This window comes from Aethalodelphis obliquidens, unplaced genomic scaffold (assembly GCF_003676395.1).
Source record: "Aethalodelphis obliquidens isolate GAN/ISIS:26980383/991018 unplaced genomic scaffold, ASM367639v1 scaffold20, whole genome shotgun sequence".
In the NCBI taxonomy this organism is placed as follows: domain Eukaryota; kingdom Metazoa; phylum Chordata; class Mammalia; order Artiodactyla; family Delphinidae; genus Aethalodelphis; species Aethalodelphis obliquidens.
In genome coordinates this window covers 17,486,073-17,513,317 of record NW_020837964.1, presented here as the reverse complement: position 1 = coordinate 17,513,317, position 27,245 = coordinate 17,486,073, and the positions used below count along the sequence as shown (strand labels likewise).

At 41.3% G+C, this 27,245-nt stretch overlaps 1 protein-coding gene across 4 annotated transcripts in view; it reads left to right on the top strand.

Annotated features, from left to right (window-relative positions):
* Nucleotides 1–889: 889 nt before the first annotated feature.
* The window catches only part of SNTB2 (syntrophin beta 2), a 102,217-nt gene continuing 75,861 nt past the window's right edge, over nt 890–27,245 (top strand). For 3 of the 4 annotated variants that reach the window (XR_003435444.1, XR_003435445.1, XM_027119444.1), the window contains exon 1: nt 890–1,502. Coding sequence is in view for 2 of the 4 variants with exons in the window: in XM_027119444.1 (XP_026975245.1) it covers nt 923–1,502 (580 nt within the window). In the remaining 2 variants the exon portion in view is untranslated. The remainder of the gene's footprint in view (nt 1,503–27,245) is intronic. The other variant, XM_027119445.1, reaches the window with a different exon arrangement.

Sequence of the window (27,245 nt, the reverse complement as noted above, 5' to 3'; positions counted from 1 at the left end):
TCAGGGTGAGAAAGATCTACAAATTCAAGTCCAAACACTCCAATATTTGGTCATATGAGGCTTTTTACACTCATATTCTGCCATCTCCACTGACCCTGTACTCTGTTCACATTGGAATTCTGGCATCTTCCTAAGTAACTCATTTGACAAATATCTTTGAGGCCTACCTATTGTGGCTGCAGGGCTAAAGAAGATATGGTCTCCTCTGGCATTACTGGCAAGTAAACGGGATTACAAAGCAAAGTGACAAATGCTTGGATTCATGCCTCTGGACCTATTGCCTAGGTGGACTGTTGAGCTTCCACTGTCACCTCTGTGAAGCTGTCCCCAGGCCCAACTAAATGTTTCTTCTGCTCTGCTCTCAGGGTGTTTTCTACATGTCACTTAACCACATAATATCACATCAGGTTGGTTGGTTCTCCATTTTCCTCCCCCACTAGACCGCCAGCTCTGAGCTGTGGCACGTTTTATCCAGCTCCTCTCCAGGCCTCAAAGGGAGCACACTGCGGAGCATCCTGTAAATACGTAACGAACCAGTCAATGCAAGTGAACATGCAACTCGGTCTTGCAGGATTGCAAAGTGCCTCTCGAAGCTGATTTTGCTTTCCGTGCCCAGGCAGCTCTGGTGAATTGCACAGTAGAGGTCAGGAGTTGGGGGTGGGGAGATCGTAGGCGTACGAGGAAGAAGGTGAGTCCAAGCCCCACTTCGCTAGAGCTGCCCACGTCCGGTAAACTGTAACCCACTGGACTGCGGTCAACTCCTTAACCTCCCGGAAGCGGCTCAGCCGGCCTCTCCCCGCCCCTCCGGAAGGTGGGCGTGGCCCCTAATGAATAATGAATCGCCGCGGTGGCGGCGGGGGGGGCGTCGGCGGGCCCGCCCCCTCGGGCGGGAAGGGGGAAGCGCCGAGGCTGCCTGACTGGAATGAGGGTAGCTGCGGCGACTGCGGCGGCGGGAGCGGGGCCGGCCATGGCGGTGTGGACGCGGGCCACCAAAGCGGGGCTGGTGGAGCTGCTCCTGAGGGAGCGCTGGGTCCGAGTGGTGGCCGAGCTGAGCGGGGAGAGCCTGAGCCTGACGGGCGACGCCGCGGCGGCTGAGCCTGAACCCGCTCTCGGGCCCGCGGCGGCCGCCTTCAACGGCCTCCCGAACGGCGGCAGCGCGGGCGACTCACTGCCTGGGAGCCCGAGCCGCGGCCTGGGCCCCCCGAGCCCACCCGCGCCGCCGCGGGGCCCGGCGGGCGAGGCGGGCGCGTCACCACCCGTGCGCCGGGTGCGGGTGGTGAAGCAGGAGGCGGGCGGCCTGGGCATCAGCATCAAGGGCGGCCGCGAGAACCGGATGCCGATTCTCATCTCCAAGATCTTCCCGGGACTGGCGGCCGACCAGAGCCGGGCGCTGCGGCTGGGCGACGCCATCCTGTCGGTGAACGGCACCGACCTGCGCCAGGCCACCCACGACCAGGCCGTGCAGGCGCTGAAGCGCGCGGGCAAGGAGGTGCTGCTGGAGGGTGAGCGGGGCCGGCGGGCGGGCGGGTGGTGCTGGGCTGACCGGCGCTCACTTTGTTTCTGCCACCCTACCCGCTTTGCTGGGCCAGACCCTTCCCTCTCCCCCGCCCCCTGGGTCCTCACCTTCCTCTCTACTGGTAGCCCGGCTCTCCCCAAACCCCGTCTGCTGGAGCTTTGAGGATGGAAAAACTGATGCTCCCTACAGGAAAAGTTGGGCAGCCGCCGAAGTGTGGCTTGCAGTCCCCAAGGAAGACTCGGTTGAGATTTAGTAAGAAGCAGCCTTGCTGGAAGCCCCGCCTCTGCACGATAAGCTGACACTAAGAACTAGAGGGGGACGGAACGAAGCTCTGGAGGTCTCCGTTTGCCTCCTGAGAAGTGCCGGGTTGGCGCTTTCTTCGCTCACCTCTGGCTCCCCAGGGCAGGCGGGTCTGTTAGAAAAAAAAAAAAAAAAATTCGTTCACACCGGTGCCAGCGGTATGCTTGGGCAAACCACCAAAACGCTGGTTAATTTATGGGAATTTAACCCATCATTGGCTCTCAACAATTACCAAAGGAGATCATAGCACGTCATTGAAGCCAGAAAGCTGAAACAGCAAGTTTGTATGGTTAATGAGCCTTGTTTAACAGTGGACTCTCACGTGTTTGAACATTTACTGCCAACTAGAGTTTTGCCCCTTTTGCAGGAGACTCGTGCCAGCTTCCTACCATTCACAGGCCTCAAGGCTTTAAGCTTATTAGAAGCCTGAAATGTTAAACCCCAAGTTATGTTTGAATAGCTAGGATTATTCTTTAAGTATGCATGTGATCTGTTACTTGGGTCATTTGTGATGAATTTATGGATTTACTAAATTTATGATTTACTAAATCTCAAAATTAAATCTCATCTACTTGAAGGACTCATACATGTTGGAGGTAATATTCAGAAATTTTTGAGCAATCGGCCTTCTTTCACTGATGATTTCAGTCATTCAAGAAGCATTTATTGCTGGCTATATAGAACAGAATATAAAAGATGATGTGTCTATTTGGTGTCTAGTTGGGGAAAGGATAGAAAAGTGCAAAACAACTTACAATTTATAGATTACGGAGTGCAAACTATATAAATGCCAAGGGAATGCAAAGTTAGGAAGTAGTTAGTGGAAATTGTATTGGTCAGCGAGGAATTTTTCAAGGAGCTGAATCTTGAGCCAGGTCTCCAAGGAAGTGATGGACATAGGCAGAGGTGAGTCAGGAGGGTATTCCTAGCAGAGGAAGAAGAGAAGGGAAGGGGTGGGGAGTGGAGGTAGGAAGAGGCCGATCATCAAACTGAGAGGCCAGAAGTCCAGCTTGGCAAAGTGATTGTCACTTTTTTCTAAATCTGCTGGTAAATGTTTGGGAAAATGTTAGTTTGCAAGTAAATATTTTAATGTGCTCCAGTTGTGAAATTCCAGTGTCCCACCTTTATAATATCCTATTTATAAATCTCATTTATATCTCACTTAGGTGGGGCTAGACATTGCTCAGAAATTAGTGCTAATAAAAGGAGTAAAATTATAGATCATGGCCTGGGTGGTATGTGTGTAAAAAAATTGTTACCATAAATGTGTACTTTGAAATTAGGCTAGCTAAGAATTCGGTTGTAAATTCTCAGAGCCAGAATATTGAATGTAGTACTATTTATGTAGTGCTCAGTGGTGGTGGGCAGACATTTCAACTCGTTACCCCATATTTTTAAAAAAATCCAGTTTTTGTTTAGATATAATTTGAACCTGGTATTCATACCAATTAAGTGAAAATCATCTAGTAAATGCTTCCCAATATTCATTAGACTAAAATAGGCCACATGTGCTTTTAGAAGGAGGGTTTACAAATGGCAGCATAACATTTATTGAATGCCTATTTACCTAACACACAGGTTCTATTTTATTTTCCCATTTTGTAAAAGACAAGTAGTTTTTGTTCTTATGTGTGGGGGAAAGTATGAAATTGAACTTTCAAGCCAAGGGATATAAAAATAAAATTGCTTAGAATATGTAAAATCACTGAAAACAGTGATTTAATTGAACCAAACATGTAAAATTGAGAGCTAGTGTCCCATCCAGGAAGCCCACTTAAAAAAAAAAAAAAAAAAATTTATTTATTTATTTATGGCTGCATTGGGTCTTCATTGCTGCGCGTGGGCTTTCTCTTGTTGCAACAAGTGGGGGGGCTACTCTTCATTGCTGTGCACGGGCTTCTCATTGCGGTGGCTTCTCTTGTTGGGGAGCACGGGATCTAGGCGCTCGGGCTTCAGTAGTTGTGGCTTGCGGGCTCTAAAGCACAGGCTCAGTAGTTGTGGCACACGGGCTTAGTTGCTCCGTGGCATGTGGGATCTTCCTGGACTGGGGCTCAAACATGTGTCCCCTGCATTGGCAGGCAGATTCTTAACTACTGCGCCACGTCCCAGGTAGGCTACTTTTTTTTTTTTTTTTTTTTTGGCTGCGTTGGATCTTAGTTGCTGTGCACAGGCTTTCTCCAGTTGTGGCAAGCAGGGGCTGCTCTTCACTGTGGAGCACGAGCTCTAGGCGTGCGGACTTCAGTAGTTGTGGCTCCCAGGCTCTAGAGCGCAGGCTCAGTCGTTGTGGCTCACGGGCCCAGAACGCAAACTCAGTAGTTGTGGCGCATGGGCTTAGTTGCTCCGTGGCATGTGGGATCTTCCCCGACCAGGGCTCAAACCCGTGTCCCCTGCCTTGGCAGGCGGATTCTTAACCACTGCGCCACCAAGGAAGTCCAAAGCCTACTTTTAAAAGATGGACTTTTATGATTAGCCCTTAAAGTTTTGGAACTGTATGGTCCTTCCATTAGATGTCTCAAAACTTGAAAAACTACCTTAACATTAGCACAGTGATGCTCTTTTGTGGTGTGGGCAGGGAATTTCAGGCATGCCTTTACCACCGCCAAGCAAAGGAAAACTAGTCTCTGGTTGCCTGTGGTTAGGGAACTGAGCTAAGGGTTTTTTTTTATCTCATGGATTTGTAGGGATTATTCATTCATACATGAAACATTTATTCAACTCTGCCACGTGCCAGAGGCGCTTGAAGATGGTATCTGATTCCTGCCCTCAAGAAGTTTGGAGTTGAGATAAGAGAGAGTTAAGAAATAGTACAGCAAAGGGTTAAAAGCGATGTGAGAATAGAACTCTGGAGAGGGCGCAGCACAGAGGAGGGAGAGATCTATGGAAGACTGTCGTGGGCATCAGAGGTTGAGGATGCCCAGGAAAAGGCTGATGGAAAAGTTGAAGTTTGAATTGAGCCTTCCCCTAAGGAGAAAGCTGCCACCAGTAAAGACACAAGTGAGAGACAGGAAGAAGTCATTTTGCCCAGTGAGGGTAGAGGACGAATGAGGACTTTGTGGTCAGCTAGACCTGGATATGTTTCTGGCTAGTGGTTTGTAACCCCTAGGCAAGTTACTCACCCTTGCTCCACCTTAGTTTCCTCATCTGTAAAACCAGCATAGTAATAATACCTCCTTACAGGGTTGTTATTCATTTGACAGTTTATGTGCTGGGAGCCTTTTTGGGGACTGGGAATACAGCAGTAAACAACAATAATGAAAACAAAGTCTGAATGAGGAAGGTAGGACTAGGTCATGAAGGTATGCTGTGAGTTAACAGGCACTCTCAGAATAGCCAGGATAACAAGTTGTTAAAATCCAAGCCTCCATTTTACCTGAAAAGACATACATGGTAAGAATAAGTTGTTTTAGGTGAACACTTCAAGAATGAGTTTGCACTTGCATGCAAACACCTTTTTCTAATCTTGTTTTCCTGTCATCTCTTGTATAGGTCAACTTTTTTATCCTTAAGTTTTGCATTTAGTTTTTCATCCCTCTGATTTTTCCTATTCCTTCACACTTGCTGTTCAGAACCTTAAAACTTGCTAATAAACGTGTGCTAGTAGTTTTGACTAATGTCTCTTAGCACTGATATTAAGATATGCTGAAATTCACAGATTCTCAGCATGAAGGGGTGACTACTCTTCTATCATAGTGTGTGTTGAATTTACTGTATCCTGTGTGCTGGAAATGGGGTCTATCCAGAAAGCTTCTAGAATTTATATTTGAATTAGACTACACATCAAAAAGTGTTCCAGAAGAGGTTAGGAAAGAGCATCGTGTCCAGCTTAAGTTGTTGTTGTTTTAATTTATTTATTTGGCAGTGCCAGTTCTTAAGTTGCTGCGTGTGACATCTTCACTGTGGCATTCAGGATCTTTTTTTTTTTTTTTTTTTTTTTTTTTGCAGTACGCGGGCCTCTCACTGTTGTGGCCTCTCCTGTTGCGGAGCACAGGCTCCGGACGCGCAGGCTCAGCGGCCATGGCTCACGGGCCCAGCCGCTCCGCAGCATGTGGGATCTTCCCGGACCAGGGCACGAACCCGTGTCCCCTGCATCGGCAGGCGGACTCTCAACCACTGCGCCACCAGGGAAGCCCCAGGATCTTTTTAGTTGCAGCATGCGGGCTCTTTTTTTTTTCTAATGTGTATACGTATTTTATTGGATCTCATTTTCTTTTTTTTTTAATGTCATTATTGGAGTATAATTGCTTTACAATGTTTTGTTAGTTCCTCCTGTATAACAAAGTGAATCAGCTATATGTATCCATGTATCCCCATATCCCCTCCCTCTTGCATCTACCTCCCACCCTCCCTATCCTGCCTCTCTAGGTGGTCACAAAGTACCCAGGTGATCTCCCTCTGCTGTGCAACTGCTTCCCACAAGCTATCTATTTTACATTTGGTAGTGTATATATGTCAATGCTACTCTCTCACTTCGTCCCAGCTCCCCCCTGCCCACCCCAATCTGTGTCCTCATGTCCATTCTCTACGTCTGTGTCTTTATTCCTGTCCTGCCCCTAGGTTCATCAGAACCTTTTGTTTTTTTTTTTTAGATTCCATATATATGTGTTAGTATATGGTTATTTGTTTTTCTCTTTCTGACTTACTTCATTCTGTATGACAGACTCTAGGTCCATCCACCTCACTACAAATAACTCAATTTCCTTTCTTTTTATGGCTGAGTAATATATTCCATTGTATATATGTGCCACATCTTCTTTATCCATTCATCTGTCGATGGACATTTAGGTTGCTTCCATGACCTGGCTACTGTAAATAGTGCTGCAGTGAACATTGTGGTACATGTCTCTCTTTGAATTATGGTTTTCTCAGGGTATATGCCCAGTAGTGGGATTGCTGGGTCATATGGTAGTTCTATTTTTAGTTTTTTAAGGAACCTCCATACTGTTCTCCATAGTGGCTGTATCAATTTACATTCCCACCAACAGTGCAAGAGTGTTCCCTTTTCTCCACACCCTCTACAGCACTTGTTGTTTGTAGACTTTTTGTTGATGGCCAGTCTGACCGTGTGAGGTGATACCTCATCGTGGTTTTGATTTGCATTTCTCTAATGATTAGTGATGTTGAGCATCCTTTCATGTGTTTGTTGGCAATCTGTATATCTTCTTTGGAGAAATGTCTGTTTAGGTCTTCCACCCACTTTTGGATTGGGTTGTTTGTTTCTTTGATATTGAGCTGCATGAGCTGCTTGTATATTTTGGAGATTAATCCTTTCTTAATTACTTCGTTTGCAAATATTTTCTCCCATTCTGAGAGTTGTCTTTTCGTCTTGTTTATAGTTTCCTTTGCTGTGCAAAAGCTTTTAAGTTTCATTAGGTCCCATTTATTTATTTTTGTTTTTATTTCCATTACTCTAGGAGGTGGGTCAAAAAGGATCTTGCTGTGATTTATGTCATAGAATGTTCTGCCTATGTTTTCCTTTAAGATATTTATAGTGTCTGGGCATGCGGGCTCTCAGTGTGGCATGTGGGATCTAGTTCCCTGACCAGGGATCGAACCCAGGCCCCCTGTATTAGGAGTGGGGAGTCTTAACTACTGGACCACCAGGGAAGTCCCCAGCTTAAGGTTTGATATTTGAGAAAAGATCAATAAATTTTTGAAGCAATTCTCATTGGAATATTGTTGGAAAATCATCTTTTATTGTGTAAATATGATTCTAAAAGTATTGTTATCAAATCTATTGAAAAGAAAATGGTTAGGTGTATAGAGGAAGTTATCTGACATGAAATTTAATTTCAGAGTTGAAAGTAATTTTTTTATCTAGAATAGGTTGAGATTTTGAGTGTCTTATATAATATGACTTGCTCTTTGTGTATGTTAGGGGATGTGTAACAAATACTGCTGACATTATTAGGCTGCTCATTTGAAGAAGCTAGTTTGGGTTCCTACACTGCCACTTTCTTCACCGTATGTTGGAAAAGTTGAGAGTCTCCTAGAGAAAACATTTTACATTTTCTTTGAGAGTTTGCCATGTATATTCATCAGTCTATCTCTTAAATAACCACTAAATTGTTAGGACGTTTTGTGTTTCTCTGTTTTTTCTTTTTAACTAGCCTCTTTGTATTTCACTTGAATGATTAGACATGTTTATATGAGAAACCATGTCTTTGTAACCAGATTATTTCTTATAGAGTCCCCTTCTTGCTAAAATATGCCCTCTAAATTATTAGAAAAATATGAGAAATTTATTGGTTCTAATACAGAGTGGTTACGAAAATTCTAAGAGCATTTTTAGAAACCATAACCAGGCTTTAATTTAGATCTCAATTGATGACTCAGTAACTTCAACTGATGTATTCCCTGCTATGTAGTCCTTACGGGATAAAGATTACTTTACTTTGTGATCAAATGTTTATCTTTGTACCTAAGGGATGAGGTGCAGCCTGTGGCTATGGAACAGTGTTCTGCTGTGCTGAGCAGACTGAGTCATTCAAGGATCCAGTCACTGTCCTTGGCTAAGCTAGCATACTCTCCTACCCAGCTGAACAACAAATGATGCTCATTAATGTTAAGTGAGTTACCGAAGGTCTCAGAATTTCTATTGATTTTTAGGGGGAAAATGTTGTTTCCTTTGGGCAAGAGGAAAAATCTTACCTGGAATTAAAAAAATTGTGAAGTCTCATCTTCCAGATGAGGAATTAATGACCAAAGAGGTTAAGTGGCATGTTTAAGGTCACCTAAGTAATCAGTGGTGGAACTCAGACTGAAACCCTGTTCACTGCTGTCTCCCTTGTACCATGATATCTACAACCAGTCATTCAGAACTTCTAGCATCTCCTATGCATCATCATGTTGCAGTGTGTTGTGAGAGATCAGTGTGCAAAAGAAGTTGAAGGTGGTCCCTGGCATCAAAGAACTTAGACTGAAATTGGGGAGGGAAAACCACCACATAGAGAGTAATTGCTGACATGTGTAGTACTCACTCTTCAAGAGTTCTCTGAAGAGGTGATCAGTTGGGGGATGGAAGAGTCAAGTGTGACTTCATTGGGGAAGGGATAGTTTTGTCTGAGGCTTAAAGGACAAGTTGCTTCTCTGTAGATGGAAGGTAGTCCAAGTTGAGGAGGTAAATTGAGCAAAAGCCAAAATGAGCATGACCTACGATAGGAAGTAAGGAGAACAGGAATGGACTTGGGGGAAGAAAATTAAGCTGGGTAGATAAATTGGAGCCAGATTATGCAAGGCCTTGAAAGCAGGCCAGAGGAATTTGGACCTTTTTCATTCTATCAGTCAACCTTAAGTACCTACTGCAAATGAGGTGTTGTGGTAGATGCTGGGAATTCAAAATTGGGAGTAATCCCTGCCCTTTAGGCTAGTAGGGAAACAGTTATAGCCGGCTGTGATAGTGCTTTAAAAGAGATGAGAAGATGATGCCCCGGAAGCAGAGGTAGCAGTGCAAAGGAGACAGCATGTCAGAGGTAAGAAAGTGATGAGTAGCTGGTGTGTTGAGAGAGGTGAAGCGTGGGAAGATGCAGGAAGTGTGTAGCTGGAGAGCAGGCTGGAAAGGTGGGCAGAGCCAGATCATCAAGGGCCTTGTGTGCAGTGCCAACCAGTGGTCACTAGTGGGGTTTATATTTTCAACCTAAAAAAGGAAGAACTTGAGTTTTATTAATATTATATAAATAACCCTGGTTCTCTTCCTCAGTCTTATAAGACAGTGCCATTACACACTCGATACACAAGGTGATGTCTCGAGGGAAGAGTGAAAGAGCTTCACAAAGCACAGGAACTGAACGTGGTGACCTTATTAATTTGTCTGCTATTATCATATTGCAACTTATTGCAGTTTACTTGAGCCTGGTTGAGTGGATTTATAATATATTATCTGCTTTTAACTAAATTAATCTTCACAAAATGAGATTAAAGATTTGCACAGAGAAACCGTTGATTGAAGATAATTCTAACACTATAAATAATAAAAATGTAGGGTTTACATTTCTCCTAGTAGGAGCTCTTTGTCACATTTCAAGGTAAGCCTGTCAAGAAGTCAGCCTAAAAAATGAAATTGTCAAGAAGACTATTTGAAATATGGATTAATACATTATCATGAATAATGAACTATATGAGACTGTATTGTACTTTGAATCATACAGTAGCTAAGATAGTATGACTTCATCAGGGATATATTTAGTGTATTTCATCTTTATCTCATTCATTCTCTTTTTTTTTTTTTTTTTTCCTGCGGTACGCAGGCCTCTCACTGTTGTGGCCTCTCCCGTTGCGGAGCACAGGCTCCGGACGCGCAGGCTCAGCGGCCATGGCTCACAGGCTCAGCCGCTCTGTGGCATGTGGGATCTTCCTGGACCGGGGCACGAACCCGTGTCCCCTGCATCGGCAGGTGGACTCTCAACTACTGTGCCACCAGGGAAGCCCCCATTCTTGATGTTTACATTTTGTATATATTCTATAATATGTATGCATTAATGAATATTCGTGGGATGAGCGTGTAGACTCACATGTTTACTGATGAGTGTGTACTACCAAAAGTTTTAGGGACTTCCTTGGTGGTGCAGTGGTTAAGAATCTGCCTGCCAATGCAGGGGACATGGACTCAATCCGTGGTCTGGGAAGATCCCACATGCTGCGGAGCAACTAAGCCCGTGCGCCACAACTACTGAAGCCGCACACCTAGAGCCTGTGCTCCACAACAAGAGAAGCCACTGCAATGAGAAGCCCGCGCACCTCAACAAAGAGTAGCCCCCGCTCACCGCAACTAGACAAAGCCTGCATGCAGCAACAAAGACCCAACATAGCCAAAAATAGATTAATTAATTTAAAAAAATACACTTAAAAAAAAAAAAGTTTTAGGCCTGGCAAGCCACCCAGGTTTTAAAATGCTTTAAATGAGCAGTGCTTTAAACAAAGAAGCAATCTCTTAGGAAGAGTGGCAGATGGGGAGTGTAGGAGCTCAAGACATGAGGTAAGGGAAAGCAGTTAGGAGGCTGTTGCGACACCATTAGGATAGTGAGACTGGATAGGACAGTATGAAGCTGAAAGATATTAAGGAGATAGAAACAACAGGTCTAAATGATCAGTTTGGGGACCTAAGGGGAGAGGAAAAGAGAGGGAGGATAACTCCTAGATGTTTGGCTTGGGAAAGTGGATATCTATGAAACCAAAACAAATGGGGGAGGAACTAGTTTTTTGGGTGAAGAGAAGAAGTTTGGTTTGGACATGTTGAATTTGAGTCACCTGTGTGACAACCTGGTGCAAAAGGCTGGTACAGGTCTGTAGTCAAGAGAAATGTCAGAAATGAGTTGAAGATTTATGAGATGTTAGGGTAGAAGTGGTGATTAATGCCATAAGTGTCAATGTAATCATTAACAGAGTGCAAATTAAAAAGAAAAGTAGGGGGCTTCCCTGGTGGTGCAGTGGTTGAGAGTCCGCCTGCCGATGCGGGGGACGCGGGTTCGTGCCCCGGTCCGGGAGGATCCGCGGAGCGGCTGGGCCCGTGGGCCATGGCTGCTGGGCCTGCGCGTCCGGAGCCTGTGCTCCGCAGCGGGAGAGGCCGCGACAGTGAGAGGCCCACGTACAGCAAAAAAGAAAAAAAAAAAAGAGAAGTAGGAACAGGATGGAAGCCTGCAGAACCCCTACATTTAAAATGATAGTGGAGGAAGAGAAATCTGGAAAGAAATGGTCCAGGGAGTGGAAGTCAGGGAGGCAAGAGTTTCACAAAGAAGGGGGTGATCAACATCTTCAGATGCTGGAGAAGTCAAGAAGGAAAAAGAAGTCCGTTGGGTTTGGTGATTAGAGAACAAGATTGTTAGAGTTCTGTTAAGAGCAGTTTCATTAGAGTGACAAGAGCAGAGAGCAGTGAGTAGACCTTACTTTTTTAAAGTTTCTCAGAAAAACAAAAGAAGAAGGAAAGGTGGTAACTAGAGTTGAATAAAGTATCCAAGAAGGATTTTACTTTCGTAGTTGTTTGTTTTTTATTTTGTTTTGTTTTAAGGGAAAGAATTAGGACGTATTTATACAGCAAGGAGAAAAGGCTGGCCGAGAAAGGGAGAGGTTGGAGAGATAGAAGGGATGGGGAACTGATGCAATCCATTCTTGAGCCAGGAAGTGACATGATGGGAACAGAATTTTGGGTTGGCAGCAGTGGATGCGCTTGATGTAATGCAAAGAGGAAAGAGCAAATGTAGGAAAAACTACAGCTGTTGTAGTGAAAAGCAATCCAAAGCAGAGGTGATAACCATTGAAGGGGGTGATGGTGGTGGCCCTGACAATAGAGAGGAAGATTCAATTCAAGAAACAGTTTAAAGCAGGTGATTTCTTGCCAGGGGACAGCAGATCCACTGGGGACCATTTCCTACCCAGACAGCCTCCTTCTGACTGCCTGGGGCACCCAAAGATTGCATACTTGTAGAGAATCTCTGGCCTCTGTTACTAGCATGGGCATTTGATGCCTCAGAGATGTTGGAGTGGAAAATTGAGAGCCACTGTTTCAAAGGAAGAAATGACAGGATGTGGGGGCAGGTTGGATATAGTGAATTAACCTTGAGATTTCTCTCCAGGGACAGCAGAAGCACTTAGCTTTGTTATAAAGCACTTAGGCAGTGTCAGCTGGCTATGGGGATTGAGAAGAAAAATTTTAGTTTATAAACACTACATAGTCACACAGCATGAGAGCATATTCTTCCTTTAAAGGGTTTTTTCCCTAGGTTAGTGAAAGGAGTTGTTGGCTCCTTCTACAGAAATGATGGTATATTCAGGTGAGTTTAATATTTTGTGTCTGGAGAAATACAGTTGATTTAGTTACTAACTGCCATTCTAAGGAATATACACTTGAGTCCTTCATAAAATTTGTGCTTGATTTCAGTGTAAAAACAAAACTTGTGAAATAATTTTGTATGTAAACAAAGCGCCAGTGATTATGGTATCCGTAGATTGACCTTTTAGGAAGAGTAAAGAGTTATAAAACTCAAATTTGTTTTGGTTTCTATGATCCGGCTCCCAAGACATTGCTAGAATGTTTTGACATATAACTAGTTAAGAATATGTGAAGTGTAGCCTTTTTTTTTTTTCCCCCCAGCTGCACCCGGCTTGTGGGATCTTAGTTCCCTAGACTAGGGATTGAACCCGGCCTGTGAGTGACAGTGCAGAGTCCTAACCACTGGACTGCCAGGGAATTCCCAAAGTGCAGCTTTTAAAAAAAATTACTTTGGCTTTTCTGCAACATTCTTTCTTTCTACCACCTTTTACCCTCTTGTTTTTAATTTTGCAAGTTTTTTTAATAAATTTATTTATTTTTATTTATTTTATTTTTGGCTGCGTTGTGTCTTCGTTGCTGCGCGTGGGCTTTTCTCTGGTTGCGGTGAGCGGGGGCTACTCTTCCTTGCAGTGCGAGGGCTTCTCATTGCAGTGGCTTCTCTTGCTGTGGAGTACAGGCTCTAGGTGCGCGGGCTTCAGCAGTTGTGACACATGGGCTCAGTAGTTGTGGCTCGCGGGCTCTACAGTGCAGGCTTAGTAGTTGTGGCACACTGGCTTAGTTGCTCCGCAGCATGTAGGATCTTCCTGGGCCAGGGATTGAACCCGTGTCCCCTGCATTGGCAGGCGAATTCTTAACCACTGTGCCAGCAGGGAAGCCCCTGCAAGTTTTTTAGAATGCTTTATGAAAGGAAACTTGATGGGATAGAGAGATGAGAAAGTTAAATCCTTATCTTTCAGTTTAATTAATCTGTCATGTATATAAAACACTACACCTCACATTTGGAAAATGGGAAGCTTTGATTTTTCATTTAAAGAGACTCAGACAAATTAAAGATTTATTTATTTATTTTTAGTAAAATCAGTTGATAACTAATAAATTTTTTTTTTAAAGAAATGCATGTGCCTTATTCAAGGCTCTGTTGGTTTCAAAGCACAGAAACCGATTCAAGCTAGTTCAAATAAAAGGATGGAGGTATTGTAAAGATACCGACAGGTCTCAGGACTCCAGAAAAAGCTGAGCAGCCAGGCCTCAGAAATGTCACGAACCCAGGCAGTGCTGACACTCTGCTTTCCACTCTTGCTCACGTCTCCTCATCTTAGAGTTTCTCTGTTTCTCTCTGAGAATGTTCTTTTGCAGTAGCTTTGCTGTAGTCCTTTTATGGTTTCATTTTTTATATTTAAGTCTTTAATCTACGTGGAGTTTATTTTAACATAGGTATGCAAGAGATTTAACTTTATATACTTTCCCAAATAGCTGATTATCTCAGCATTTGTCAAATAATCCTCTTGGATGCACTGTCAGATAGATTGGTGGGGCTGCCTGGAGTGCCATGTGGAGAAAGATTCCAAAGTGATATCTGGGTTCAGCAGGAAGGTCTATGCTTAATTAGTGATGTCTGCAATGAGTGTGCCGGGGTGAGGTACAATATGCTACGTATCTGCCACCATAGGAATGACCTGTCCTTTCCTCTCTGATTTTAATTGCACCATTTTGTACATATTTAATTTTTTATATTCTGCAGTCTGATTCTAGATTTTCTGTTTGAGTGTTTCGTAACCACACTGTATGTTGTAACTTTAACATTTAATAATTGATAATTCAAGTGGACTACACCAGTCAAGAAGAATTTGAAAAATAACAATAAACAATTGCAGGCTGGTATAGTTACTTATTTGTCCAGATAAATTTTGGAATGATTTTATCATTCTTTAAAAAACTCCTTTGGGATTTTGATTTAAATTGTATTAAATCCATAAATTAATTTTGAAGAGAACTGAGGTCCTTGTAATATCTGTTTCCCAATCATTTTGCCAGAAATATTGGACCTCTGTCATACACGTTCAAGCATGTGGCAAGAGGTATGGGACGTTCCGATTGGCCAGGCCTAAGTCACGTATTCACCTTGGAGCCAGGGAATAGGGCAACTCCCCCGGCTCCACGTGGACTGAAAGTGGTGGTTTCTCAAAAGATAATCAAGGTGATGTTACCAAAAGAAGGTGGAATGGATGGTAGGCAGGCATAAACAACAGACATCCACTACAATGTTCCAAAAACATCAGAAGCTGGTATTAGAGATTAAACAAGAAACTACCATATTAGTTGAGAGATTTAGAAACTTTACAGACAGCTGTAAAAGGAAAGCAAGAATAATATATTTGCTTGGGTATAGGTGAACTAGGTGGAGCTTTTCAAAGACTCTTTAAACTCTGAAGTGAATAATAAGTTATTCTCAGCATTTCTTTTAGTGGTATTTTGAACATCACTTTTGTATACATTTCAGGCAACTTCTCAAGGTTGCATTATGATTATCATTTTATAACTAGACAAAAAAACTATATAGAGCTTATGACAGGCCCTGAAGTTAGAGATAGATTGGGATGGAGAAAAATCTTCGTCTATCAAAATAGACATACACAGTTTTCTTAGTAAGAATTATTTTGGTTGCAGAAACCCAAACCAAACTGAGCAGAATTGGAAAGTATTGCCTCATATAACTCCTAAGACCTGGGGGTGGATCTAGGTTTAGGTCCAGAGGGATCCAAAGGCTCAAATTATCTTGGCTGCAACATCTGCTGTGGAGAATCTAATTCTGTGTAGTCAGCTAAGATGGCGCCGGCAGTTCTAGGAATATATTGCCCTAACTTAATAACCCCTGTTAAAAAAGGAAAGTTTTTTTTCTAGCACCTTCAGTCTCTGGGAAGGACTCTGATTAACTCTGCTTTGTCTACCCTTTGGACGTATCACTATTTCCAAGATGATGGAGACTATGATCTAGGCCTGCATCATGTACCCATCCTTAGTGTATTGAGATTGGCAGCATCACCAAACTATGAAATGTGGAATGGAGTGGTTGCTAAGCAAACTTATGTCCACTCTTAATAATGCAGACATTGAAGCCATAGTGCTTGAAATATTTTTGTAGCTAAACTGTAAAGTTTTAAAAGTTAAAAACAATAGAAATAAATGACATTACTGAGAGCTTTACTCTAAGCTCTTTACATGCATTATCACAATTTCTTTTAACAGCCCTGTGAGGCAGGTATCATTATGCCCATCTTAAATATGAAGATATTGGGGCCTGTAGAGATTAAATAATTTGCCCAAGGTCACAGCACTTGGGTGGCAGAGGCACAGTAGTTACTCAGATTTATCAGACTCTACAGCTCCTGTTATTTACCATTATAATAGATTGCTTCTCCAATGGATCAGTTTAGGTTAAGAAGCTAGCAAGTCTAAAGACCACTATGACTGGCTTAATGTGCAAGAAATCGTGCTCTGGATTTTGTGTTGTTGCATCTGTCTGAAGGTTATTGTTATTGTCTCCCAGTCTTTGTCTCTGATTTTCCATGCTGGGCACAAATAGACAGCTGTATGTGATTATTCAACTCATTGAATACCCACATTCTGCTAGGCACTCTGGGAGAAATGGAAAGAAAACACGAGCCCAACAGCCATACTTTTAAGAAGCACCCCAAATGGCTTTATGAATGCTAATAAACTGCACATAAATTAATCCAAATTGTTTCATACATGTCATACAAGTGAAAGACAAATGCTGAGAGAACTTGCGGTGCCGGAGTGACGAATGTTAGGAATGTGTTTCAGGTGAGAGAAGGGCAGGCCACGGAATGGGCGTGGGAGGTCTGGAGGATGGAGGTATTCTATGTGAGGGGAATGGCATATCCAGAGGACGAAGATGGGAACAAGCAGGTGATCAAACTCTAGCAAACACATTGAATGAAATAGCTGATTTTCAAGACTCTGAAACACTGACTTTTTAATAATTTTAATGTATTAGTAAAAATGATAAAACCAACTTCTTAGATATTCTTATAACATTTTTATTCGTTATCTGCTCACTGCTTTGTAATGCAAAAATCAATTTTTCTTTTGTAATTATTCTAGCCAAACTAAGGATAAATATTCTGTATTAGTTTCTTCAAAGATTATTGATTACGTTCTAGAATAAAACTGCTTTATTTTGATTTATTTACTTATTTTTGGCCACACCATGCGGCTTGTGGGATCTTAGTTCCCCAAACAGGGATTGAGCCCAGGCCCCAGTGGGGAGTGAAAGCACAGAGTCCTAATCCTAACCACTGGACCGCCGAGGAATTCCATAACTGCATTTATTTTTACAGTGAACATAAAGTAAAAGTAATTGAAAAAATTAAGCTGACTCTGGGCAATATAAATTCTGCAGAAAAACAACAAAAAAAAGACTAAAGTGAATTTCTAAAAGTCACTGCTCACCACAGAGGTGTTTTATTTTTTTTTGTGGTATGCGGGCCTCTCACTGTTGTGGCCTCTCCCGTTGCGGAGCACAGGCTCCGGACGCGCAGGCTCAGCGGCCATGGCTCACCATGGCATGTGGGATCTTTCCGGACCAGGGCACGAACCCGTGTCCCCTGCATCGGCAGGCGGACTCTCAACCAGTGCGCCACCAGGGAAGCCCACCACAGAGGTTTTAATATTGATCTGCTTTGTCCATTTACAGTGCAGTAGAACTGATTTTTATAGTCATTAATTTCATCTTAGGATACAGAATAATGGCAGTTCTCACAAGATGAGTGTAAAGCATTTATACTGGATAATAAAGAAGTGAAATAGTTTTAAATGCTACCAAGCTGGATTGTAGCAGCCAGGTCTGGCAGGTATTCTCAGACAGCCATATTTGTATGTATATTTTCACATATATATTTTGACAAGAAACATGTTTTCCTTGCATGTTTTTCTTCTGCTCTCTCTAAGGAGATTGTGGTTGGAGAAAGATCTAATTTGCTCTTATGCTACCACCTACCAGTTTCCTCCCACTATTTTCATTTTATTTCTCGTATTCCTTCCTACGTCCTCTATGCTTGGGACTCAGAAGAAGTCTTTGGGATCTTTAGGTGTCTCCGCCCCTCGGGATGTAGTCACAGAAAGTGAGTCTTGTGCCAAAAATGCTCTGGTCCCAAACTGAAGCATGAGAGGACAAAATACTTTGGAAAGAAAAAAAAAAGCAAAGTATTTCTGATGGCCATTAGAAAAATGGAAAAAATACTGTTAGCATTAAATAATGTTAGCACTATAAGCCTTACATTTCTTATCTATTAAAAGTAAGATACGTTTTAGTTCTCATATTTTATAGTTCTAAATATGAGATAGAGAATGAAGAGTTATAGTTACTATAAACTGACTATATAAAAAAATACATGGGTTGTCAGAGAATTAGAATGTAATCAGATTAATTTTTTTTTTTTTTTTTTTTTGCGGTACGCGGGCCTCTCACTGTTGCGGCCTCTCCCGTTGCGGAGCACAGGCTCCGGACGCGCAGGCCCAGCGGCCATGGCTCACGGGCCCAGCCGCTCCGCGACACGTGGGATCCTCCCGGACCGGGGCACGAACCCGCGTCCCCTGCATTGGCAGGCGGACTCGCAACCACTGCGCCACCAGGGAAGCCCCAGATTAATTTTAATACTAAAGATATTCAAGATATAGCAAATCTCTCTTTGATCATTCAGATGGAACCTCAGCATTTGTAATACTTTATTCTGAGCTTTATTTATTTATTTATTGGCCACATCGCGCAGCAGGCAGGCTTTTTTAGTTCCCCAACCAGGGATCGAACCCGTGCCCTCTGCAGTGGATGTGTGGAGCCCTAACCACTGGATCTCCAGGGAATTCCCTGAACTTTATTGTTGTGAGAGAGATACACAGAAGTGCCAGATAAAAGATTTTATGTTGTAGATTTGCAGATAAATCAGCTTTTGCTCTTTTACCTTTCATTATAACTAGTAACTAATCTCCTTTAGACTAACTCAGGCAGCATTTACAAAGCTATTGTTTTCTCCAAGCAGAAGAGAATCACTTAAGGAAGAAGGAATATTGAGCGATCTAGATTGCAATTAATTTTGCCACTGATTACTGTGTAAGTTGAGGTTTGTTCATTGTCCTTTAGTTAACAAGGGCAAGACTCTTTTTTTTCCCTTATCAATAATTATTATTTTTTAACATCTTTATTGGAGTATAATTGCTTTACAATGGTGTGTGCTTTATAACAAAGTGAATCAGTTATACATCTACATATGTCCCCATATCTCTTCCCTCTTGCATCTCCCTCCCTCCCACCCTCCTTATCCCACCTGTCTAGGTGGTCACCAAGCACCGAGCTGATCTCCCTGTGCTATGCGGCTGCTTCCCACTAGCTATCTATTTTACGTTTGGTAGTATATATATGTCCATGCCACTGTCTCACTTTGTCCCAGCTTACCCCTCCCCTTCCCCGTTTCCTCAAGTCCATTCTCTAGTAGGTCTGCATCTTTATTCCCTTCTTGCCCCTAGGCTCTTCTGACCAATTTTTTTTCTTTTTTTAGATTCCATATATATGTGTTAGCATATGGTATTTGTTTTTCTCTTTCTGACTTACTTCACTCTGTATGACAGTCTCTAGGTCCATCCATCCTACTACAAATAACTCAGTTTCGTTCCTTTTTATGGCTGAGTAATATTCCATTGTATATATGTGCCACATCTTCTTTATCCATTCATCTGTTGATGGACACTTAGGTTGCTTCCATGTCCTGGTTATTGTAAATAGAGCTGCAATGAACATTTTGGTACATGACTTTTTTTGAATTATGGTTTTCTCAGGGTGTATGCCCAGTAGATTGCTGGGTCATATGGTAGTTCTATTCTTAGTTTTTTAAGGAACCTCCATACTGTTCTCCATAGTGGCTGTATCAATTTACATTCCCACCAACAGTGCAAGAGGGTTCCCTTTTCTCCACACCCTCTACAGCATTTATTGTTTGCAGATTTTTTGATGATGGCCATTCTGACCGGTGTGAGATGATACCTCATTGTAGTTTTGATTTGCATTTCTCTAATGATTAATGATGTTGAGCATCCTTTCATGTGTTCGTTGGCAATCTGTATATCTTATTTGGAGAAATGCCTATTTAGGTCTTCTGCCCATTTTTGGATTGGGTTGTTTTTTTTTTGATATTGAGCTGCATGAGGGACAAGACTCTCTTAATGAATATTGCAAAGAAAAGTGAAAGCCTGGGTCTTTGATGCCAAATAAAGCCTTCCTCTCTGCCCTTTTAGAGAAAGGGGAAAATTATTTACACGTGTATTACATTTATTTGTGTTGGCCATTGTTGTCAAGCAAATTTATTCACAATCATTTGGGAATTTAGATGTTGGGAATATTTTGACAAGGTTGGGAATTTTTCTTATCCAAAAATTTTAATATATTCTCTATTAGCATCTTCACATTGGCATGCAGTTATCTTTATGTCAGCCGTTCTGCTCTTCTAGACTGTGTTCTTGGTACCTAACAAAGTGCCAGTCACATCACTGGTATTATGTATGTCTGTTAAATGAAAGAAGAGCATCAAACCTCAAGTATAAAAAGGTTGTTTAAAATATAGGTGACCTAAAAATGCAAGAAAAATAACAAAATTTTTGTACACCGAATTCAGGATGTGATAAACGCTAGGGCACAAGGAAGATGAATGGAGTCAGGGAGAGAGGTTCATGAGGGCTTTTTGTTAGGAAATAAAACTGAACAAATAGGACAGAATTTTGAGATTAATAAAGTTGAGTTACATGAATGTTCATTGTATTGTACTCTATATTTTTAGTGTATTTTAAATATTTCTCAATTTTAAAAATTCAGATAAAATTTAAAAGTTGTCCAATTTTTCTTTATGCTGGATCGCTTAACTATCACTTTGATTGATTCTGACTCTTTAACATTTAAAAACTTGAAGTATAATTAACATGCAATAATGTGTTCTTAGGTGTTCATTTCAATGAATTTTGACAGTTGTATACACCTGTGTAACCACTATATAAGCTATAGAACATTTCCATCACCTCCAGAAGGTTCCCTCATGGCCATTTCCAGTCAATTCCTCTCCCCACCTCTACCCTAGGTAACCATTTTAAAATTTCTTTCATCATAAATTAGTTTTGTCTATTCTTGAAATTTATTGGAATGGAATCAAAAGTGTCTGTTCAAGTCTTTTTACCTACATTTTTACTGGGTTGTTTATCTCTTTGTTGTTGGTTTGTAGAACTCTATATATTCTGGACACAGGTCTGTTGTTAGATGTGTGTGTTGTGACTATTTTTTTCATCCTGTAGTTTGTCTGCTCAATTTCTTAACGGTGGATTTAGATGAGCTGAAATTTTTTCTTTCTTGGTAGTATTGTGTTTCCTATCCAGGAAATCTTTGCCTACTTCAAGGGCACAAAGCTCCATGTTTTCTTCCAGAGGCTTTATGGTTGTGTTTCAGGTTTAGACCTACAATCGATTCATTTTGAAATGATTTTTTGTATATTCACTACTTTTCCTTGCTCTGTGTAGCCCTCACCTGACTGGTAAGTTTCTTCTACCTTAAAGATTCTCATTATTTCTCTTTGAGGGGTAATGGCAGGAGACTGTAACTTTTACCACACCCTTTACTAAACACTACTCCTGCCTATTTATTTACGTATGTTCCCTCTTCAGTGGTGTGTCATTGGAATCTGAGACAAACTGAGTCATCTCTCTCTGGTTTTTTGTAATTGCCCCCCATTACACCTTCAGGGCCTCCAAGGGCCTGATTTTAAAGCAGAATATTCAGGAAAGCCATATTTTCCATTCAAGAAAACAGCATCCTGGCCTAAAAGTTGCCATTGACATAATGAAGTACTACATGTGAATGTACGATTAGTTAAAGGATTTTGATGCCTTACCATTTTTTTTTGATGCCTTACCTTTTATTTAAGCTTCTTGTACAGTATTAGTATTGTAATGTTATTAATGTCACAGAACTGGAAGGACCACTCATTAACACTAATAAATGGGAGAAAATGCACTGGACCAAAAGTAGCAGTCTTTATAACTTGTAAGGCTTTCTTAAATGCAGATCTGTACTTAAAGCAGCAGGCTAACTTATTTTTGTGATGTTGATGTACTGAATGTGGGCGGTGGAGGGGGGGAGGCAGTGGCAAAATAGAAAGGATTAAGGAGGCAAGGACGTAAAATCCTTTAATACTGCTTAGTAAGGTATTCATTTTATCCATTTGAAGAAATCTGAAATTCTTTATGAAAGGAATGTATTTTTAATTTGGGGGTGGGGAACAGTTGCTGAATCATTGGGTATTAACCAGGTTAGGGTACAGATTACAGCTGGAAGGAATGTTAATCCTGTTAGATTGTGTTTATTGTCCACAAGAACACTACCAAAAAAAAAAAATACCAACCTGAAATTATTCTCAGATTTTCAGGAAAAAGTTTGAACAGTTATTTTAGGTTTCTTACTTGGAGGGTAATAATCTTGAGTTTGTCTTAAAACATTTTCTTTAAGCAATCAACTCTTAATTATGCATGTGCGATTGATCAATTTTGCTATTTATTTTCCTAAAATATTTCATCTCAAGTCAGGTTTCTCTTGCCCTCTCTGGTTCTGGGTGGAGAGTGAATTGCGATAATCTGCAGCATTTACTGTGAGAAGGAAGATGAATTTTAACATTTGTTTGAGCACAATGTAATTGGAGATAAAGCTGCTGCTACAAAATAACAAAAACAATCCCATAGATTTAAATTATTTCTGAAATATCCACTATTGTGAACTCTTTCCTTATCCCTAACACTAGTGAGAATAATAGAATTCGAAGTCTTGACCCCCATAGAATTCTGCTTTTACATGTTTTTAACTTGCTGGCTGTTCATGCATGTCTTTTCATGATCCTGTCCCAGCAGTGTCTCCTCAGAAGTAGGAGTAAGCTGTACAGCTGTCATGAGCCAGTATAGGCACAGCCTGGGGGCTATCATCAAGGCAAGAGCTAGGGATCAGTGGCTTATTATGGTCCAGTAGAAAGTAAAAGGTCCAGAAATCTGTGGGTCAACAAAGTAACGTGATCAGAAAGCCAGCATTGCCTCTCTTCCAGGGCAAGAAAAAGTACTGTTGAGCAGAATACACCCGACTGAGTCTATGTGGATAATTGTGTTGTATTGTAGAAATAGCATTGGCTTTGGAACCAAGCAGACCTAGAGTTCTGCATGATGTGGGGAAAATAATTTATACTCTTTAAGCCTCAGTTTCTTTTTCAGTCAAATGATTGTGAAGGTTACATAAAATATATAAAGTAACCAGCACATAATAGGTGTTCAAACAATGTTAATCTTCCTTCCCTTCTATGCTTCATACCTGGGTCGTTTTAGGATCTCATTCTGCTTGTCTGGAGAAACGGGTGCTAGCTAGTTTGGGAGCAGGTCAACAAAGCAGTAGGAGCTGATAAGGCCCTGATTCATCTCCCTCATACACACCCAGTGTTTAGGTCATCTGCTCCTATAATTTCGGCTATTACCTGAATATCTATAATGTTTAGCTACATCTTTTTGTTCCCAGTCTTTCTGTGATCCCTTACCAGCATATCAAATTCAACCATGACCTAGGCAAATTTCTTTGCAGTTACTTATTTGTTTAAGTGTGTGTAGCTGCTGGCCCTGTCTCCTTCCTCTCTTCTCTCTGGCTTAGAGGCTTTCTTGTTCTTATCCTTCCCAGTTTTCACCTAAGGCTTATGAAGATGGCAGGAGTAAGTCCTCATGTCTCCCTGGTTAGTTGGAATTATTTTGAACAAACAAAAATTCCTACCTTTAAAGAGCTTATAGTAGAAGATAGTGTGATGGTTACTATTCATACTAAATGTAGGTTGTGAATTTGATGCACTATTGGAATTTCTAAAAATGTTAACCTTTGGATTTTTGCATTTTGCATTTAAAACAGTTCCTCAAACCCTTCCCTCCTCCTCCCCCTCCCCCTCCTCCCGCCTCCTCCTCCTCCTTCTTCTTCTCCTCCTCCTCCTCCTTCTTCTTCCTCTCCTCTTCTTCTCCTTCTCCTTCTCCTTCTCCTTCTCCTCCCCTCCCCTCCCCCCCTCCCCCTCCCCCTTCCCCTCCCCCTCCTCCTCCTCCTCCTCCTCCTCCTCCTCCTCCTCCTCCTCCTCCTTCTTTTCCTTCTCTTTCTTCTTCTTCTTTTGCAATAGGAATCTGTTATTTATTGAGAACCTTCTCTTAATGTTGTGTTATAAGCTAGAGAATGGTGAGGACTGTCCTCCTTTGCTCGGAGTATGAGGAAGCAGAAGTAGATAGCATTGCTGCTTGGTCCTTATGCTTCCATAAGGTCACTAGGAGCACCAGAAATCTCCCACCTGGCACCAGATTCATTGGGTTGTATTCATGCCATCAGGGCTTATTCCATATGTGGAATTTTATTGCTCCTCAAAAGAAAAATATGTTGAGACAGTAGTTTCTAAGAAGTCAGACTTTGCCACAATGCCTTTTAGACGTAGCATCTCAGGCCTTTCCTAGCTTAGATTTAAAATTCTTTCAGAAACACAAATTCTTCACAGGGATAGATGATTTACTAATTTTACTCTATGGAAAGGAAGGATCTCAAGCTAAATACATTGCCCACAACCTAAACGAACTGACTACAGATTTAAGCTTTGGGAAACCTAAAACATATTTAAGAACATCCGGTCTTAAACTGAAGCAAGATATTTTCAATGCTCTACCAACATATGGAAATTTGCAATATTGGCCCCTTCAATAATCCATCTCAATTAAATAGTCTGTGGCTTAAACAAGTATTTTTCTACTCTTCAGTTTACAACATCTTTCTTGGCATCAAATTACCTTTCTACTTAGTTCAAATTGTTAGTTTGACTGTTGGGCTGAATTCACTTATGGAAGTGGAAATGGAAATTATTTGTGATGTTACTGCTGCGTTGTTCACGTATGGTCATGGTATTTATGCAGTTTGTTTCCCTGCAGCTATATTTTTAATTGGCTATTTACAGAGTCAGACCTTTTAGCAAAAGGAGAATCCTCACATGCATGACCTAATTTACTTTCTTAGAGTACAAGGGAAGTAATATGAAATACTTCCTCTTCATTTGCTCTCAGTCCCATCCCAGGGAAGAGGTTGTTACCAGAATTCATATTTCCCAGACCCCTAGTAAGGCAGGGAGAAAGACCTCCAGTTTTCTCTTTCCTTTTTCCTTCCTTCTCTTGCCCACTGATCCTTCTGGGTGGGGGGTGCTTCTGGCATCTTGTCTGTGAGATGCAACCTCATGGCTTTTTCTTTTAATTGGATAATATTTTCTTTCCCATTTCCTCTTCTCAGTATCTAGCATTTCCAGCCTACTTCTTTCAGATTTTACCCACATGGCTCCCTAGTGATCCACCCAAAAGAATTTTAAGGTTCTAGTAACTTTAGGTGAATTTAAGGGAGGAAAAGGTGGGATAATGACTTTTCCTCAAATAAAACTGAAGTTTTTAATAATAATGATTCTTAAAAATACTTAAATACAACCATTTAAACTATGGTCGTTAGGGAGTGTTGGGAGTATGGGAAGCCACTCTTGGCTCCTACCTTTTAACTTTTTGCTTAGCAATCATTATTACTCATCTCTCCAGTAAATAATACTATTTGGGCAAAATGTAGGTAATTAATCTCCAATTTCTCTACAGAAAAATGTCTTCTGTAAGCATTTGTTAATTAGAAAGGGGCTGCACTTTTATTATTTAATTTTTTTTTTTTTTTTTTTTTTTTTTGCAGTACGCGGGCCTCTCACTGTTGTGGCCTCTCCCGTTGCGGAGCACAGGCTCCGGACGCGCAGGCTCGGCGGCCATGACTCACGGGCCCAGCCGCTCCGCGGCATGTGGGATCTTCCCGGACTGGGGCATGAACCCGTGTCCCCTGCATCGGCAGGCGGACTCTCAACCACTGCGCCACCAGGGAAGCTCTATTTAATTACTTTTAATAGATTTTTATCACAAAATAATCAAATACTTTAAAAACCTAATCAATAGGAAAATATATAAAATTAAAGATTCCACCTTTCCCTAGACATGATTCTGTTTAGGGAGGTTTCACAGAGCCCTCTCATCTACTATGTTATGTGCTTCTATAATATTAAAATATTTACAGAGTACTTTTGTAATAAAAAAATAAAGGTTGGACTTACCTGGCGGTCCAGTGGTTAAGACTCCGCACTTCCACTGCAGGGGACGTGGGTTCCATCCCTGGTCAGGGAACTAAGATCCCGCATGCTGTGTGGTGCAGCCAAAACAAATAAATAAATAATAAACTAAAATAAAGGTTAAGTTGTTTTAAAGCAATGAAAAGAAGAAGAAGAAAAAAAAGAAATCTTACATTCATTGGACCAGTGCTTAGGAGAATACTCTGGGATACTTTGGAGAGAAACAACTTCTGTTTTCTTAAGTATAAATGTCAACAATAGTTGTGTGTGTGTATGTGTATTTTTTTAAGGTTGTTTAATTAACCATTTCAAATGTAAAGATCCTAATGCTGTTAAATCATTCTTTAGCTACTCTTCAGTATAAACTTGAAATAAATAAAGAAACAAGTTGCACTGAAAAAGGTTTCCTATGTGGCTTTTGTTATTTTTTTACATAGGTTCGTAGATTAGGCTAGGGCCAAATTTGAGATATCCTGTGCAGGTATCTTTGGAGTGCAAACAGACAGCCCTTTGACCTGATTACATTTTACTACTTGAGGGCAGGAGCTCTGTAGCACACAGCTTATACTAATGTCCTATTCACAATGCAAGTGATGTGTATAGTGCATGAGCGAGATCTATGTTGTATCCTTTCTTTAACTCAATTTTTAAAAAATATACATTTATCCATTATATTATGAAGTTTGTGATCTGTGTTTCAGTAGTGATCTCAAGCCCTGCTTTGAGTGGAAAAGTCTTACAGTTTTTAGAGTACTTCTTTTCTTTTGTATAATTACCTTGGTAGTAGCTCTTTAAGGAGGAATAATCCGTAACAGCCAGGGCTACCTTTCATGGTATCTGATAACCCTTAACTAAATATCAACAACCTTTCGAGAACAGATCACAGCTTTTCACATTGAGCTCTGCACTCTGACCTTTCCTAACTACTTACTTTTCTCTGAATGTTTCGTGTCCTCGACTTTATGCTATAACCCCAGCCAGGCATGCTCACTTCCACCTTGTCTGCCTGGGGCACTTCTGCTATCTTTCAGTGATCAAGTCTCCTATTACTTTGTATAATACATTCTATATATAGTTCTGTAATAGTGCTTAATATACTAAGTTGTAATTATTTATTCATTGGTAAAATAATAGTAGTATTTACATGGTTGGTCTTTCTTTTTGCTATTTAATGGCAGAGTAGCACATGGCAAGATTTTTCTCTTAGACCTCAGTTTCCTCACTTGTAAAATGGGAGTAATAATGTACCTATCTCATAGGGTTATTATGAGGTTAAATGAAATTATACACATAAAACACTTAACTCTGTTTTTGAACATTAAATGAGTAGTGAGGAAGGTGATTGAATATTTGTGTCCTCTAGAGCTTCTTGAAGACATGGGATGTATTTTATTCATCATTCAGGGATGGTGGTGCTGAGAGGAGCCTG